General features: G+C 35.7%; 1 protein-coding gene across 9 annotated transcripts in view; it reads right to left on the bottom strand.

Moving 5' to 3' along the window:
* HERC2 (HECT and RLD domain containing E3 ubiquitin protein ligase 2) overlaps nucleotides 1–14,499 on the bottom strand; it is a 279,601-nt gene that overhangs the window by 167,185 nt on the left and 97,917 nt on the right. For all 9 annotated transcript variants that reach the window (XM_045058960.1, XM_045058959.1, XM_045058962.1 and 6 more), the window contains 4 exons: nucleotides 12,675–12,868; nucleotides 6,368–6,568; nucleotides 757–985; nucleotides 536–660 (listed from right to left, as the gene is read on the bottom strand). In XM_045058960.1, coding sequence (XP_044914895.1) covers nucleotides 536–660; nucleotides 757–985; nucleotides 6,368–6,568; nucleotides 12,675–12,868 — 749 coding nt within the window. The remainder of the gene's footprint in view (nucleotides 1–535; nucleotides 661–756; nucleotides 986–6,367; nucleotides 6,569–12,674; nucleotides 12,869–14,499) is intronic.

The following is a 14,499-nucleotide window of genomic DNA, read 5'->3' on the forward strand; positions in this document are numbered from 1 at the left end:
AATTTTAATCAAATGTCTATCAAGAGGACAATGAATAAACAAACAGTGCCATAATCATACAATGAAATACTCAATGGTAAAAACAACAGATGAGTCTGAAAATTATCAATGTAAAATAAAGCAGACATAAAATAGTACATACTATATGATTCCATTTATGTGGCAATCAGAACTGGCAACACTAATTTAATCTGAGGGAGGATGGGAGTCCTGGAGTGCAAAGAGGCACAATGACACTTTCTAGGGTGATGGAAATGATTCATAATGTGATCAGGGTATCTGTCATATTCATTTAAGTAGATAAAAGTGGGTATATTTTATCATACTTAATATCTCAAGTTTTTTTAACTAGTTAGATAAAAAAGCTTTAATTACAGAAAATATTTGGATGTTACTAACCATTTTATGTTTCAGTTTTTCAATAATTCTTGCAAAATGTTGTTATTTCTTCACCTGAGTACAGTGTTTCAATCTCAGCTCACTGACAGGTAAAACTTGCCTCTGTCAGCTCACATACATACTCCTAGAACCATACCTGGATTTCTGCAGTAATGGCTGCATTTAAGGCCGACTCTAAGCCTCCATCGGCCATCAAGCTGCCCACCAGAAGATCAATCATGAATCGACGACCTGGACTTATGTTTACTTCATTGCCTGAAACTGGAAAGGAAAGTGTTTTTGACAATGTGAGGTAAGTGCCAATGCCCCTTGGCACCCTCTTGTGCACCCACCACTCCACCCCATCCCCAAACCCACCTGCACAGGGCAGGAGAGCAGAGAGCGCCCGGGCCCTTTCCTCAGCAGTGGGCAGAAGCACGGACCACCCACTCTGCAGCACAGCCTGGGCAGCTGCCTGCACGGTGCTCAGCACACCTGCACTGCTGGCCAGAGACACCACAGTCTGTTTCAGGCTGTTGAGGAGGACGCTGCCCAGACCTAAACCAAGGAATTCTGGGTCAACCTGGTGACTAATGGCAGCATGCAACTGAAAGGAGAAAAAGAATTTTAATTTAGAAGTCCTAAAAACAAGTGTATTTCAAATCTTGTTAAAGATTAAATAATACCTCAAACTGAGTTTTATTCAAATAATAAAGAAAAAAGCTCTGCTATATGAATTTTTTTAACTAGACTAAAAACTTTTACTCATACTAGGTGAGAGTCCACAGTAAGGTATTTTTAAGAGGAATTTTTTAAACCCACTATAAATACATATATGGAAGAGCTCAAGACCAATGGAGAGGTTAAATCATGTGGAAACAGGGGCACCTGGGTGGCTCAGTCGGTTACACACTCGAGTGGCTCAGGTCATGATCTCACGATTTGTGAGTTCGAGCTCCACATCGGGCTCTGTGCTGACAGCTCAGAGTCTGGAGCCTGCTTCGGATTCTGTGTATCCCTCTCTCTCTGCCTCTCTCCCACTTATGTTCTATCTCTCTCTCTCTTTCAAAAATAAATAAACATTAAAAGAAATAAAATCAAGTGGAAACAGCAACCTCCACCCCACCACCAGTCATCTGCACCAAACAGAGAAATAGCGAATATAATACAACCCGAAAGCTGTTAAAAAAAATATAGGGGCGCCTGGGTGGCTCAGTCAGTTGAGCATCTGACTTCAGCTCAGGTCATGGTATTGCAGCTTGTGAGCTCAAGCCCCACATTGGGCTCACTGCTGTCAATGCAGAGCCTGCTTTATATCCTCTGTTCCTTTCCCTCTCTGCCCCTCTCATGCTCTCTCTCAAAAATAAATAAACATTTAAAAAATGTTTTAAAAAAAAAAAGATTATATAGCCAAGCTGAGAGTATACAAGGAAGTTCCTCAAGGGCCAAACCAGAACTCAGAGAGATACACGCAGCAGGAGCCAAGAGGTTCTGGACTCTAAGAACAGATCAAGGCCTTGGGGCATGAGATCCCAGCTGCCCATGACAGCCCACTGAACCTGAGCTTCCTGCAGAAGTTTGGAAGCCACTGAAGATCACCCATCTATTGCCAGCCAGGGCCTGAAAACAACACTGTCCATAAAAGCTTTTGGTAGAAAGAGACCCCACAATAAATCAGAGACCTGACAGATGTAAAATCTGTCCTGTGAACAGATGTAAAATCAAGTTTACACCAACCATCTAGGTACACATATCACAAGTCAAGAACTGAAAACCAAAACTCATCTGGAGCCTGAGAAACTCATGACACTTAAGAGACACAAATACAAAACTGTCGTCTGGGGACATCATCATAGCCAAAGGCAAGGGGATACCCCTAGCAAACCCTCCTCTGAAAGTGGTGTTGCAGTCAGAAAGGACAAGCCATACTAGGTCACCACAAGGTAGAATCAAAAAACAGAGCTCTTATAAGAGGCAAAACTCACACCCCAAGGCAGCAATAAAAACAATGGAATGAATCCATAAAAAAAGAAAATGTTCTTAGAGATCAAGGAAGGAACAGAACCCAGAAGAATATAATGAACAAAATGAAAGCTTTGAAAAAGACCCAAATATAAATTCTAAAAATGAAAAAAAACAGCTACAAGAATAAAAACCTCAAGGCAGAAGTGTGAAAAGCCTGGGCCCAGGTTCCAGCCCTAAACCTTGAGGCCATGGGTACCTTATCTGGGCCACATTCCTGAACCTCTCCCTGTGTCCTCATTTATGCAATATACATCACAGGTCCTAACTCTCAGATGGGTGGCACACTGATTTAATGAGTTAATGCATGGAATGCAATGATCATACAAGTATTTATTTTATAATGGACAATTCAAAAATATGGAACATTCATCTAAAGAAAGGATTTGGGAACTGAAAGAGAGCACTGAATGAAAAACCAGAAGGCAGAATGGAAAAGACAGAAAATGAACATCATAAAAGATAAAAAAGATTTTTAAAATATCAAAGAAGTTGTGATACTTAGGAAGACAAGAGAAGTTCAACATACACTGAGAAGTAGATTAAAAAAAAGTAGATAAAAAAAAGAGTTAATTTCAATGGTAAATGGTGACTATTTTTCAAAACTTAACAAAACATGAGAATGAGAATCATAACCTCAAGTTATATATACAAAAATAAATCCTCACCTAGACATAATGTATTAAAATTACAAAACAAAAGAACATCTGAAAGGCTACCAAAAAGAAAGACACCTTAACTACAAAGAAACAATTACATCAATAAAACAATTTTCATCAGCAAAAATAAAGATTGGAAGACAAAACATCTTCAAACTGTTGATAAAATAACATGTAACCTAGAAAGCTAAGCCCTGTTAAACTACCTTAAGAAACATTCAAGCAAACAGTTTTCAGACTTTACAATTCACAGACCTTGATGAAGAAACTTACTGAAGGAGGTACTCAGGAGGGAGAAGATATAAGCAACAATGACAAAACAAATTGGTTAAAAAAAAAAAGAAAAAAAGGCTACATCAAAGTAAGCATGGTCTCTTTAAAAATGACGATTATAATGGGGCGCCTGAGTGGCACAGTCCGTTAAGTGCCTGATTCTTGATTTCAGTTCAGGTCATGATCTCACAGTTTCATGGGTTCAAGCCCCACATCATGCTCTGTGTTGACAGCATGGAGGCTACTTGGGATTCTCTCTCTCCCTCTCTCTCTGCTGGCAGTCTCCCCCATTTTGTGCTGTTTCTGTCTCTCTCAAAATAAATAAACTTAAAAAGAATTTTAATAAAAAAATTAAAATGACAGTTATGACTATAATAATTCAAAGAAAAGCAAAAAATGATTATTATTTTTGTAACAATATAAAAATAATTATTTCACCAATCCTAACAGGCATTTCTTTTCATGTCTTAAATCAGAAATGTATCTTACACATCACAATTGGGAGCATTTTTCTTTTAGGGGCACATTTCTTTTAGAGGCACATACACAAAAAAGTGTGCATTGGATCCAATGTAATAATAGACTACCTGACAATTAAAACACAAAAGGTGGAACGGGGAGCTTAGGGTAATGCATCCTATAGCCCCTATATTTTTCAGGAAGAGAAGGACTAGTTACTTAACATTTTGTGGAATTAACAAATATTTAATTTTTTTGTGACATGATTAATGTCCAGAAATCAGATTTAAAAATTTAGGAACAATTAAAGGTATCACGAAAGAAAAAACTGTTTTGGAGGGGTGCCTGGATGGCTCAGTCAGTTGACCATCCAACTCTTGGTTTCGGCTCAGGTCATGATCTCATAGTTCGTGGGTTCAATCCCTGTATGGGGCTCCACACTGACAGCAAAGAGCCTGCTTGGGATTCTCTCTCTCCCTCTCTCTCTGCCTCTTTCCCTCTTGCTCTTGCTCTCAAAATAAATAAATAAACTTAAAAAAATTATTTTCGAAACTTGATCAAGAGATAAATAATAGGGGCGCCCGGGTGGCTCAGTTAAGTGTCTGACTTTGGCTCAGGTCATGACCATGCAGCTTGTGAGTTCAAACCCCACATCGGGCTCTGTGCTGGCAGCTCAGAGCCTAGAGCCTACATTGGATTCTGTGTCTCCCTCTCTCTCTGTCCCCTCCCCTGCTCACATTCTGTCTCTCTCAAAAATACACAAACATTTAAAAGAAGAGAGAAATAATAAAATGAAGAATAAACTTACATAAAACTTATCAGAAGACCTAAATTCAAATACATTAGCAATCACAAAAACTATAAAAAAATTAAATTCACCTAATGAATAAAGATCCTCAAATTGGATTCTTTTTAAGAATCAAGCTTTGGGGCGCCTGGGTGGCTCAGCCGGTTAAGCGGCCGGCTTCGGCTCAGGTCATGATCTTGCGGTCCGTGAGTTCGAGCCCCGCGTCGGGCTCTGTGCTGACAGCTCAGAACCTGGAGCCTGTTTCAGATACTGTGTCTCCCTCTCTCTGACCCTCCCCCATTCATGCTCTGTCTCTCTCTGTCTCAAAAATAAATAAATGTTAAAAAAATAAAATAAAATAAAATTTTTTTTCAATAAAAAAAGAATCAAGCTTTGTAAGTGAATTTTTAAAATGATGCAATTAAAACATAAGGACCTAAAAAAACAGAATAAAGCAACAGAAAAACATATGTCACCAGGTAAATGTAGGCCAAAAGGAACTGAACCTAAAACAACATGAGGTCTTTCTCCACAGCAATGACCAGAATAGCAACATTGTTACAAACCATGGGAAGCAACAACTGGGTGGAATCATGGAAGGGAACCACAGAGGCCCTAATAAATGAGCTCCTCTAGAAGATTTTTGGGAAAGAGAAGTACTCTCCAAACTTCTGCTAATTTGATTAATGCAACTAAACGCTAAATTCAGCTGTGTGCTTTTTATTTTTTATTTTATTTTTTTTAATAATTTATTGTCAAGGTAGCTAACATACAGAGTATACAGTGTACTCTTGGCTTCGGGACTAGATTCCCATGATTCATCACTTACCATAAGCTGTGTGCCTTTTAGAACCAAGGCAAAAGGGGGACAGAAGAAGAGGGGGACATGATGGGTTACATAGAAATCCTTGTATTATAAAGGGAAAAATTATTTTGTTGAGAAAAACTACTTTCTTGACATTCAGTCATAGGATTTTATTGCCAAGAGAAATATGATGACCAAAGATTTCAGCTACAGTTTTTCTTTAAAAAAGAAACAAAGAAGCAAACAAACAAAAAAAGAAAAAAAAAAAAAGGAAGAAAAATATGTTTGTAGGTTTTCATATTTTGACCTTTCACCTTAACCTTCCCTGTGACAAAATGGAGGGAGACAAGCTTACAGAGTTGAGCTTTCATACTCCAGAGGAGAGACTGGCTAACACATCCACTGGTCTCTCAGTTATCCACTATCTCACTCAGTTGTTTCTCCACATACAACAGTAAATTCAAGATTGATTCCATGATGAATGCAAACAAGCTGATTATTGCAGAAATAAAACAATCCATATATACTCTCACCCTGCATGCCAAGACTGACTTCCAGAACAAATATAACTAGACTGATTTTTTTTTTATTTTTTTCTAACGTTTATTTATTTTTGAAACAGAGAGAGACACAGCATGAACGGGGAAGGGGCAGAGAGAGAGGGAGACACAGAATCGGAAACAGGCTCCAGGCTCTGAGCCATCAGCCCAGAGCCCGACGCGGGGCTCGAACTCGCAGACCGCGAGATCGTGACCTGAGCTGAAGTCGGATGCTTAACCGACTGAGCCACCCAGGTGCCCCTAGACTGATTTTTTTAAGCCTAAATAATCTAATCTAAATAATCTAAACACTTTAAATACTTTACATTTTTCATTAGCAGTTCAATTAACAGGCTAAAATGCATACCCTTCAATATACATAAACATTATTACAAATACCTAAGACACTTACAAAGGGAGGGAGAGGAAAGGAAATCATTAATACCTGAAGTCGTAGAAGATTCAGTGTTGCCACAGCCATACATTCTTTCTCTTGAGGTGGAGGCCAGTCAGCAGTGCCATCCATCCCCTCACTCACTTGCCGTAGTAGGAGGTCCAGCTGCTCAAAAGTCATTGAGCAGATATCTACCACAAAAGGGACACGGAGGCCAATGGACCACTCAGAACAAGACGACCAAGCAAAACTCTATTGAAGAAACAAAAGAACCTAAAATGAATTCACACATTCAGTTCTTGGACTGTTTCACAGAAAAGATTCACCATTATGAATTATGAAGATGCCTTAAATTATTACTTATTCATACCTCTAATTGTCCCCAATACAAATGTACTTTCATGGTTGTCTAGCTTATATACACTATCAGCTTCCAATCTTCTCTCTCATTTTAGGACCCAATCTCATTGTGCCACAAATAAAAAGATACAACGTTTATAATCTTTTCACTCTCAAAATTATTAATGCACACTAATAGATAACAGTGAGGATCATAATCTACTTGAACAGTTACAAATAACTGTAAGTAAATAATGAAAGGTTAGGTATATTTAATCTCTAAAGCAACCACTAAAAAACTACACAAAGAGACAACTCAGTAAGTTAAAATGGAGTACTAAAAATTTTTCAAACAACCCAAAAGAAGTCAGGAAAAGATAAAGGAATAAAAAAAGAGAGCAAACAAAACCTCACAATGGTAGAAATAAATCTAACTTATAAATAATTAAATTAAATGTAAATGGTCTAAACATACTAACAAAAAGTAGAAGTCGTCAGGAGGTATGAAAACCAAAATCTAACTATATGGTATCAACAAGAAATCTACCTTAAATATAAAGATTAAAAAAGTTTAAGTAAAGGAATAGAAAATGGCTATATTAATATCAAACAAAGCAAACTTCAGAGGCAGGAAATTACCAGGGCTAAACAGAGACATTATACAATGATAAAAGGGTCAATTCACAAGAAGACAGAACAATGTTGAATGATATGTACCTAACAACAGAACCAGAAAACACACGGCAGTAAAAACTGGCAGAAATGAAAGAAATAGATAAATCCAAAAATATAGTTGAAGACAGCAAAATTATCCTCCTAATAACATAGAACAAAGAGATATTAAAAAAAGTAAAACTTTAAAAGAAACGAATAAAACCATCAATGAACTAGATCAAACTGACACTTACTAGAAAACCACAACAGAATAGTCATATTTAAAATATTTAATCATAAAATATTTCTTACCTATATAAAAGAATTGAAATCATAGAATATGTTCTCTGAACATAATCAAATTAAGCTTCTTAGAAACCAACAGAAACTAGAAGCCAATAAGAATAACCTAGATGTAAATAACTAGAAAAATCTCTTAAGCATTTGAAAACTAAACAACAGGTTTCTACATTCCAATTAAAAATGGTTACATTTTGATTCTAAAGTAGCCTGCAAAGAATTAAGTATGTTTATGGTAAAACCTACAGCAGCCACTAAAAAGAAATTATATAAAGAAATAAAGTCAAATTCAAAATAAATAAAGTTAAGTGGAATATTAAAAAATGTTCATATACTCCCAAAAAAGGCAGGAAAAGCACAATAGAGGAATAATAGAACAAACAAAAGCCAACAAGAAAATGGAAGACTCAAATCTATGTACGTCAAAAATTGGAGTAAACATAAATGATCTAAATATATCAATTAAAAGACAGATTGACTCAAGCATTTTTTTTTTTAAATGCACCTATACACGGTACCCAAGAAACTCACTATACACATAATGAGACATTTGGGTTAAAAGTAAAAGATATAAATCTAACAAAACATGTCAAAGACTTATATACTGAAAATGCTAATAAATGAAATCAAAGAAAATGTAAATAAATATCTAGACATACCATTTTCATTGATTGGAAGACTAAATACAGCAAAACTGCCAATTCTCCAAAAATTGATGACAGGTTGAATACAATTCCTATCAAAGTCCAAGCAAGATGTTTTTGCTGACATAGACAAGACTATTCTAAACTTTATATGGCAAGGGAAAGGAACTAGAATATTGACTTCTTATATAACCTCAATAAACAAAACCCACGACATTGGCAAATTCCTACAATAATTATTTCAATTTTTAATTTTTTTTCAATTAAAAGAATGGAAAAGTTACAGTATGCAAACACTATTAAATAAAAAGCAAGAAGCCCCTGGGTGGCTCAGTCAGTACTTAACACTTAGTCTGACTCTTGATTTTGGCTCTTGAGTCTGAACTCAAGTTCATGGAATCAAGCCCCACATTGGGCTCTGTGCTAGGCACAGAGTCTGCATAAGATACTCTCTCTCCCTCTCTCTCTGCCCTTCCCCCCATTCACATGCGTGCTCTCCCAAAATAAACCTAATAAAATTTTTACAAAATAAATGAAAAATGAAGCACCTACATTAAAATCAGACAAAACAGACTTCAGAGCAAAGAAAAAGAAGGATAAAGGGGGCATACTGTATAATGCCCTTGGCCAATTCATCAAGATGACAAAGCAAACCTAAATGTGCACATATCTTAAAAAAAAAAAAAGAAAAAAAAAGAGCTTCAAAATCTATAAAACAAGAACTGACAAACCCATCCTAAAATGTATATGGAATCTCAAGTGACCCCAAATAAACAAAATAATCTTGAAACAGAGAACAAAACTGGAAAACTCACAATTCCTAATTCAAAGCCTACTACACTACAAAGCTACAGTAATCACAACAGCATGGTCCTGGCATAAAGTACCAATGAAATACTGGCATACAGACCAATGAAACAGAATGGACAGCCCAAAAATAAGCCATTACCTATACAGTAAAATGATTTTTGATAAGTGCCAACACCATTCAATGGGGAAAGAACAATCTTTTCTACAAATGGTGCTGGGAAAACTGCAAAGCAATCAAATTATATCATTACCTTATACCATATACAAAAATTAACTTAGAGTGGATCAAAGACCAAAACATAAAAGCTAAAACTATAAAACTTTCAGAAGAAAACAATGGGTGAAATCTACATAACAACAGATTTCTTGGATATATATAACACCAAAAGCATAGGCAACATAAGAAAAAATAGATAAAGTAGACTTACTCAAAATTAAAAACTTGTGTGCATCAAAGGACACTATCAACAAAATGAAAAGACAAGCACAGAATGGGGAAAAAAATAGCTGTAAATCATATACCTGATAAGGGATTAATATCCACAATACATCAAGAACTCCTACAATTCAAGAAAAAATTCAAAAAGGGGCAAAGGACTTAATCAACATTTCCTCAAAGAAGATATACAAATGGTCAATACACACATAAAAAAATGTTCAACATCTTTTCTATTAGGGAAGTGCAAATCAAAACCACAGTGTGATACCACTTCATACACACAAGGATGGCTTCAAACAATCAAAGAAAGAAAACCAGAAAATAACCAGGGTTGGCCAAAAACAAAGTGGAGAAACTGAAACCCTTGTGCATATCTGGTGGGAATGTAAAAATCATGCAGCTGCTGTGGAAAACAGTTTGACAGTTCCTCAAATTCCTCATAATTACCATATGATCCAGCAATTCCACTCCTAGATATATACTCAAACAAACAAAAACAAAAACAAAAAAATGAAAGCGTGGACCCAAATGAAAGCATTGGGTATTGAGCAACACAACCACAATAGCCAAAGGTACAAAAAAGGAGAAATAAATGAACAAAATGTGGGATATACATATAATGGAATATTATTAAGCCTTTAAAAGGAATAAAATCTTGAAACATCCTCCAACATGGAACAAACTTAAAAACCTTATGCTTAAAAATTTTTTAATTAAAAATTTAAAAAATTAAAAAATTAAAAAATTAAAAAATTAAAAAATTTAAAAAAACTTGGGGCGCCTGGGTGGCGCAGTCGGTTAAGCATCTGACTTCAGCCAGGTCACGATCTCGCGGTCCGTGGGTTCGAGCCCCGCGTCGGGCTCTGGGCTGATGGCTCAGAGCCTGGAGCCTGTTTCCGATTCTGTGTCTCCCTCTCTCTCTGCCCCTCCCCCGCTCATGCTCTGTCTCTCTCTGTCCCAAAAATAAATAAAAAACGTTGAAAAAAAATTAAAAAAAAAAAATTAAAAAACTTATGCTAAGTGGAATAAGCCAGACACAAAAGGTCAAATATTATATGATTATACTTATATGAAGTATCTTGAATAGGCAAATTCACAGAAACAGAAAGTAAACTGAGGTTACTAGGGGCCAAAGGGAAGAGAAAAGGAGACTAATGTTTAATGGGTACAGAATTTTTGTTTAGGATGACAAAGTTCTGGAGATGGATAACAATGATGGTTACACAGTCTCATGAATATACTTAATGCCACTGTATAGTCAACCATAATTTTTTTAATGACCAAAAGCACTGATATTAAAAAAAAATAAAACTGATAGAGCCAAAAGAAATGGAGAAATCCATAATTATACTTGGAAATACCAACACTATCCTCCTAGAAAGAGATAGAAGCAGACAAAAAATCAGCAAGGATATACAACAATTGAATACCATCAATGAACTGGATTTAATGGACATTTATAGAACACTTCACCCAACAACAGCAAAATACATGTAAAACAAAATACATAACCCTTTTGAAGCACACACACAGAACATTCACTTAAGAGAACATATCCTGAGACACAAATCTTAAGAAACTTAGAAGAATTGAAATCATATCGTTTGTTCCCTAACCACAATAAAATTAAACTAGGAACAGTAAGAAAATGATAATAGTACAATTTCCAAACACTTTAAAATTAAGTGACACAATAATACATAGGTCACAGAGCAATTCTCAAAAGAAATTAGAGAGTATTTTGAACTGAACAAAAACAAAATACATCAAAATGTATGAGTGCAAATTCGCACTACTTAGAGGGAAATTAGAGCATCAACTGCTTAAATATTACAAAAGAAGAAAGATCTAAAATTAACCTAGGCTTTTTCTTGAAGAAACTAAAAATAGAAAAGTGTGAACCCAAAGCAAGCTGAAGGGGAAAAAAAAATAACAAAGAGAAGAAGCCAATGAAATTGAAAGCAAAAAACAAAGGGAAGTTTTTTGAAACTAAAAGTTCTTTAAAAAGATCAATAAAATGGATAAATATCTAGGCAAAACTGACAAAGAAACACACACACACACACACACACACACACACACACACACAAATTACTAATATCTGTAATGAAAGAGAATATATTACTACAGACCCCAAAGACTTCAAAAGGTTAGTAAAAGAATACTAAGGAAATCTTTACACACAAAACTCAGACATCTTAGATGAAATGGAACAACTCCTTGAGTGCCACAAATCAGTTAAACCTACTCAAGAAGAAACACTCTGAATAGTTCTGCATCTATTAAAGAAACAATTTTTACATAAAAATCTTTTGAGAAAGAAATTTCCTGGCTCAGATGGATTCACCAAAGAAAAAAAAAATTTAAAAAGAAATAACACTAACTCTACACAATCCCTTCTAGAAAACAGAAGAGAAAGGAACACTTTCCAACACTTTTTATGAGACCAGTTTTACCCTGATAAAAAGACACACAGTATAAAACCACAAACCAATTATCTCTGATGACCATCAGCAGAAAAATCCTCAACAATACATTAGCAAATCAAATAAAGCAATATATAAGAAAGAATAATACACCATAACCAAGTGGGGTTTATCTCAGAAATGCAAGGTTTGCTTAATATTTGAAAATCAATTAACATAGTCTACCATATAAACAGACTAAAGAAGGAAAACTACATGATCATATCATTTGAGAAGAAAAACGTATCTGACAAAATTCAGCATCTATTCAGTATTAAAAAAAAAAAAACTCTCAAAAAAGTAGGAGTTAAAGGAAATTTCCTTAATCTGACACAAGGCATCTACTAAAAAAAAAAAATCCTACAGTTAACATCCTAGCTAATAGTGAAAGACTAAATGCTCTCCCGCTACAAACAGGAACAAGGATGTGCCCTCTTACCACTCTTCAACATTATATTGGAAGTCTTGGCCAGTGCAATAAGGCAAGGGAAAGAAATACAGAAAAAAGATGAAATAAAACTGTGTCTATGTTTCTGAAGAAAACTCCAGGGAATTGACACAAAACTCCTAGAACTAATAAGTGAGTTTAGTACAACTACAGGATATAAGAACAACACACACAAGTCAATGGTATTTCAATATCCTAGCAATGAGGGATGGGCAACCAAAATTCTACAAAATATCTAACCAAACTATCTACTCAGTACCTGAGCAGGTCCACAGGCAATTCCAACTATGTGTTTGGTATCCAGTCCTGGCAGTGCAGCAGGTTCTGGTTTGGTCACACGCAAGGTGTCAAAGTGCTGACACTGGTCGTTGCTGCCCCAGCTATGGACCTCACTGTCCTCAGTCAGAGCCAGGCAGTGGGTGGAGCCTGCAGCCACATCAATTACCTTCTTCCCTAAGAGGAAAGATACAACACAGCTTCACACCTGACTTCTGTTGTAGATCATTCAGGTCAGAAGGTATTTAATGTCAACTTCTAAAGGCTAATCCATTGCTTTAATACTATGCATAATTCATCTGCTTCATGTATGTTATTAAAACCCTTGTTATGGTTTAGTAGCTACAATTTATTAAGACCTGCAGCCTGAAAATTAAACAATGTTAAGGTATGAAAAGGATCTGTTACCTTTTTTTTTTTTAATGTATGTTTATTTTTGAGAGAGAAAGGGCCTGAGTGGGAGAGGGGCAGAGAGAGGGAGACACAGAATCCAAAGCAGGCTCTAGGCTCTGAGCTATCAGCACAGAGCCCAACACAGGGCTCAAACACACAAACTGTGAGATCCTGACCTGAGCCACAGTCGGACACTCAACTGACTGAGCCACCCAGGCACCCCAGAGCTGTTATTTTTTTTCTCCATATTCAGTTTTTCATTCAGAAAGAGATAAGTGTATTTTTAATTAATCATTAAATCGTATTCTCCTGTCCCAAGGTATAATCATGCAAAGTATATCTTTTTTCCTTTCTATTTTTAGAACATTTTAGGATCACAGCAAAATTGAGGAAAAATGCAGAGATTTCCCATATACTCTCCACCCCATGTATAGCCTCCCCTATTATCAAGTATTCACTTTTATTTGCATGTGAATGTTTAATTGTTCCAACACCATTTGTTGAAAAACTCACCTTTGCTTCATTGTATTGCCCTGGCTCCCTTCTCAAAGATCAATTAACTATATTTATGTGGGTCTATTTCTGAGCTCTCTACTTTGTTTCAATGATCAATTTGTCTATACTGTAATCAATATCATACTGTCCTGATTACTGTAGCTTTATATTAAGTTTTGAAGCTGCATAGTGTCAGTCCTCCAACCTGTTCTTGTCCTTCAATACTGTGTTAGCTATTCTAGATCTGTTGCCTCTCCACATAAAACTTAGAATCAGTCTGTCAATACCAATACAATAACTTGCTCAGATTTTGATGGAGATTGCATTAAATCTATAGATCAAGCTGGAAAGAACTGACAATATTCAATCTTCCTATCCATGAACAAAGAATATCTCTCAATTTATTAGTTCTCCTTTTATTTCATTCATCAGTTACATAGTTTTCCTCATATGGCTCTTGTACTTACTTTGTCAGAGTTATACCTATTTATTTCATTTCCTTACTACTAATGTGAATGATATTATGTATTTATTTCAAATTCCACTTCTTAATTGTTGACATATAAAAAAACAAGACTTTGGTATATTAACTTTATATCCTACAACTCTGCTATAACCATCTATTACTTCCAGCTTTTTTGTTAATTCTTTCAGATATTCTACATAGACTTTTATGTCATCTGTGAACAAACAGTTTTATTTCTTCCTTCTCAATCTGCATTCCTTTACTATCCTTTCATTGTCTTACTGCATTAGCTAGAACTTCCAGCATGGTTCTGAAAAGAGATGATGGTGAGATGAGACATCTTTTCCTTGTACCTGATCTTAGTGGGAAGGATTCGAGTTTCTTACCATTAAGTATAATGTTAGCTGTAGGATTTTTATAGATATTCTTTATCAAGTTAAGGAAGTTCTCTCCA

The sequence above is a fragment of the Felis catus genome, chromosome B3, assembly GCF_018350175.1.
Source record: "Felis catus isolate Fca126 chromosome B3, F.catus_Fca126_mat1.0, whole genome shotgun sequence".
NCBI lineage: Eukaryota > Metazoa > Chordata > Mammalia > Carnivora > Felidae > Felis > Felis catus.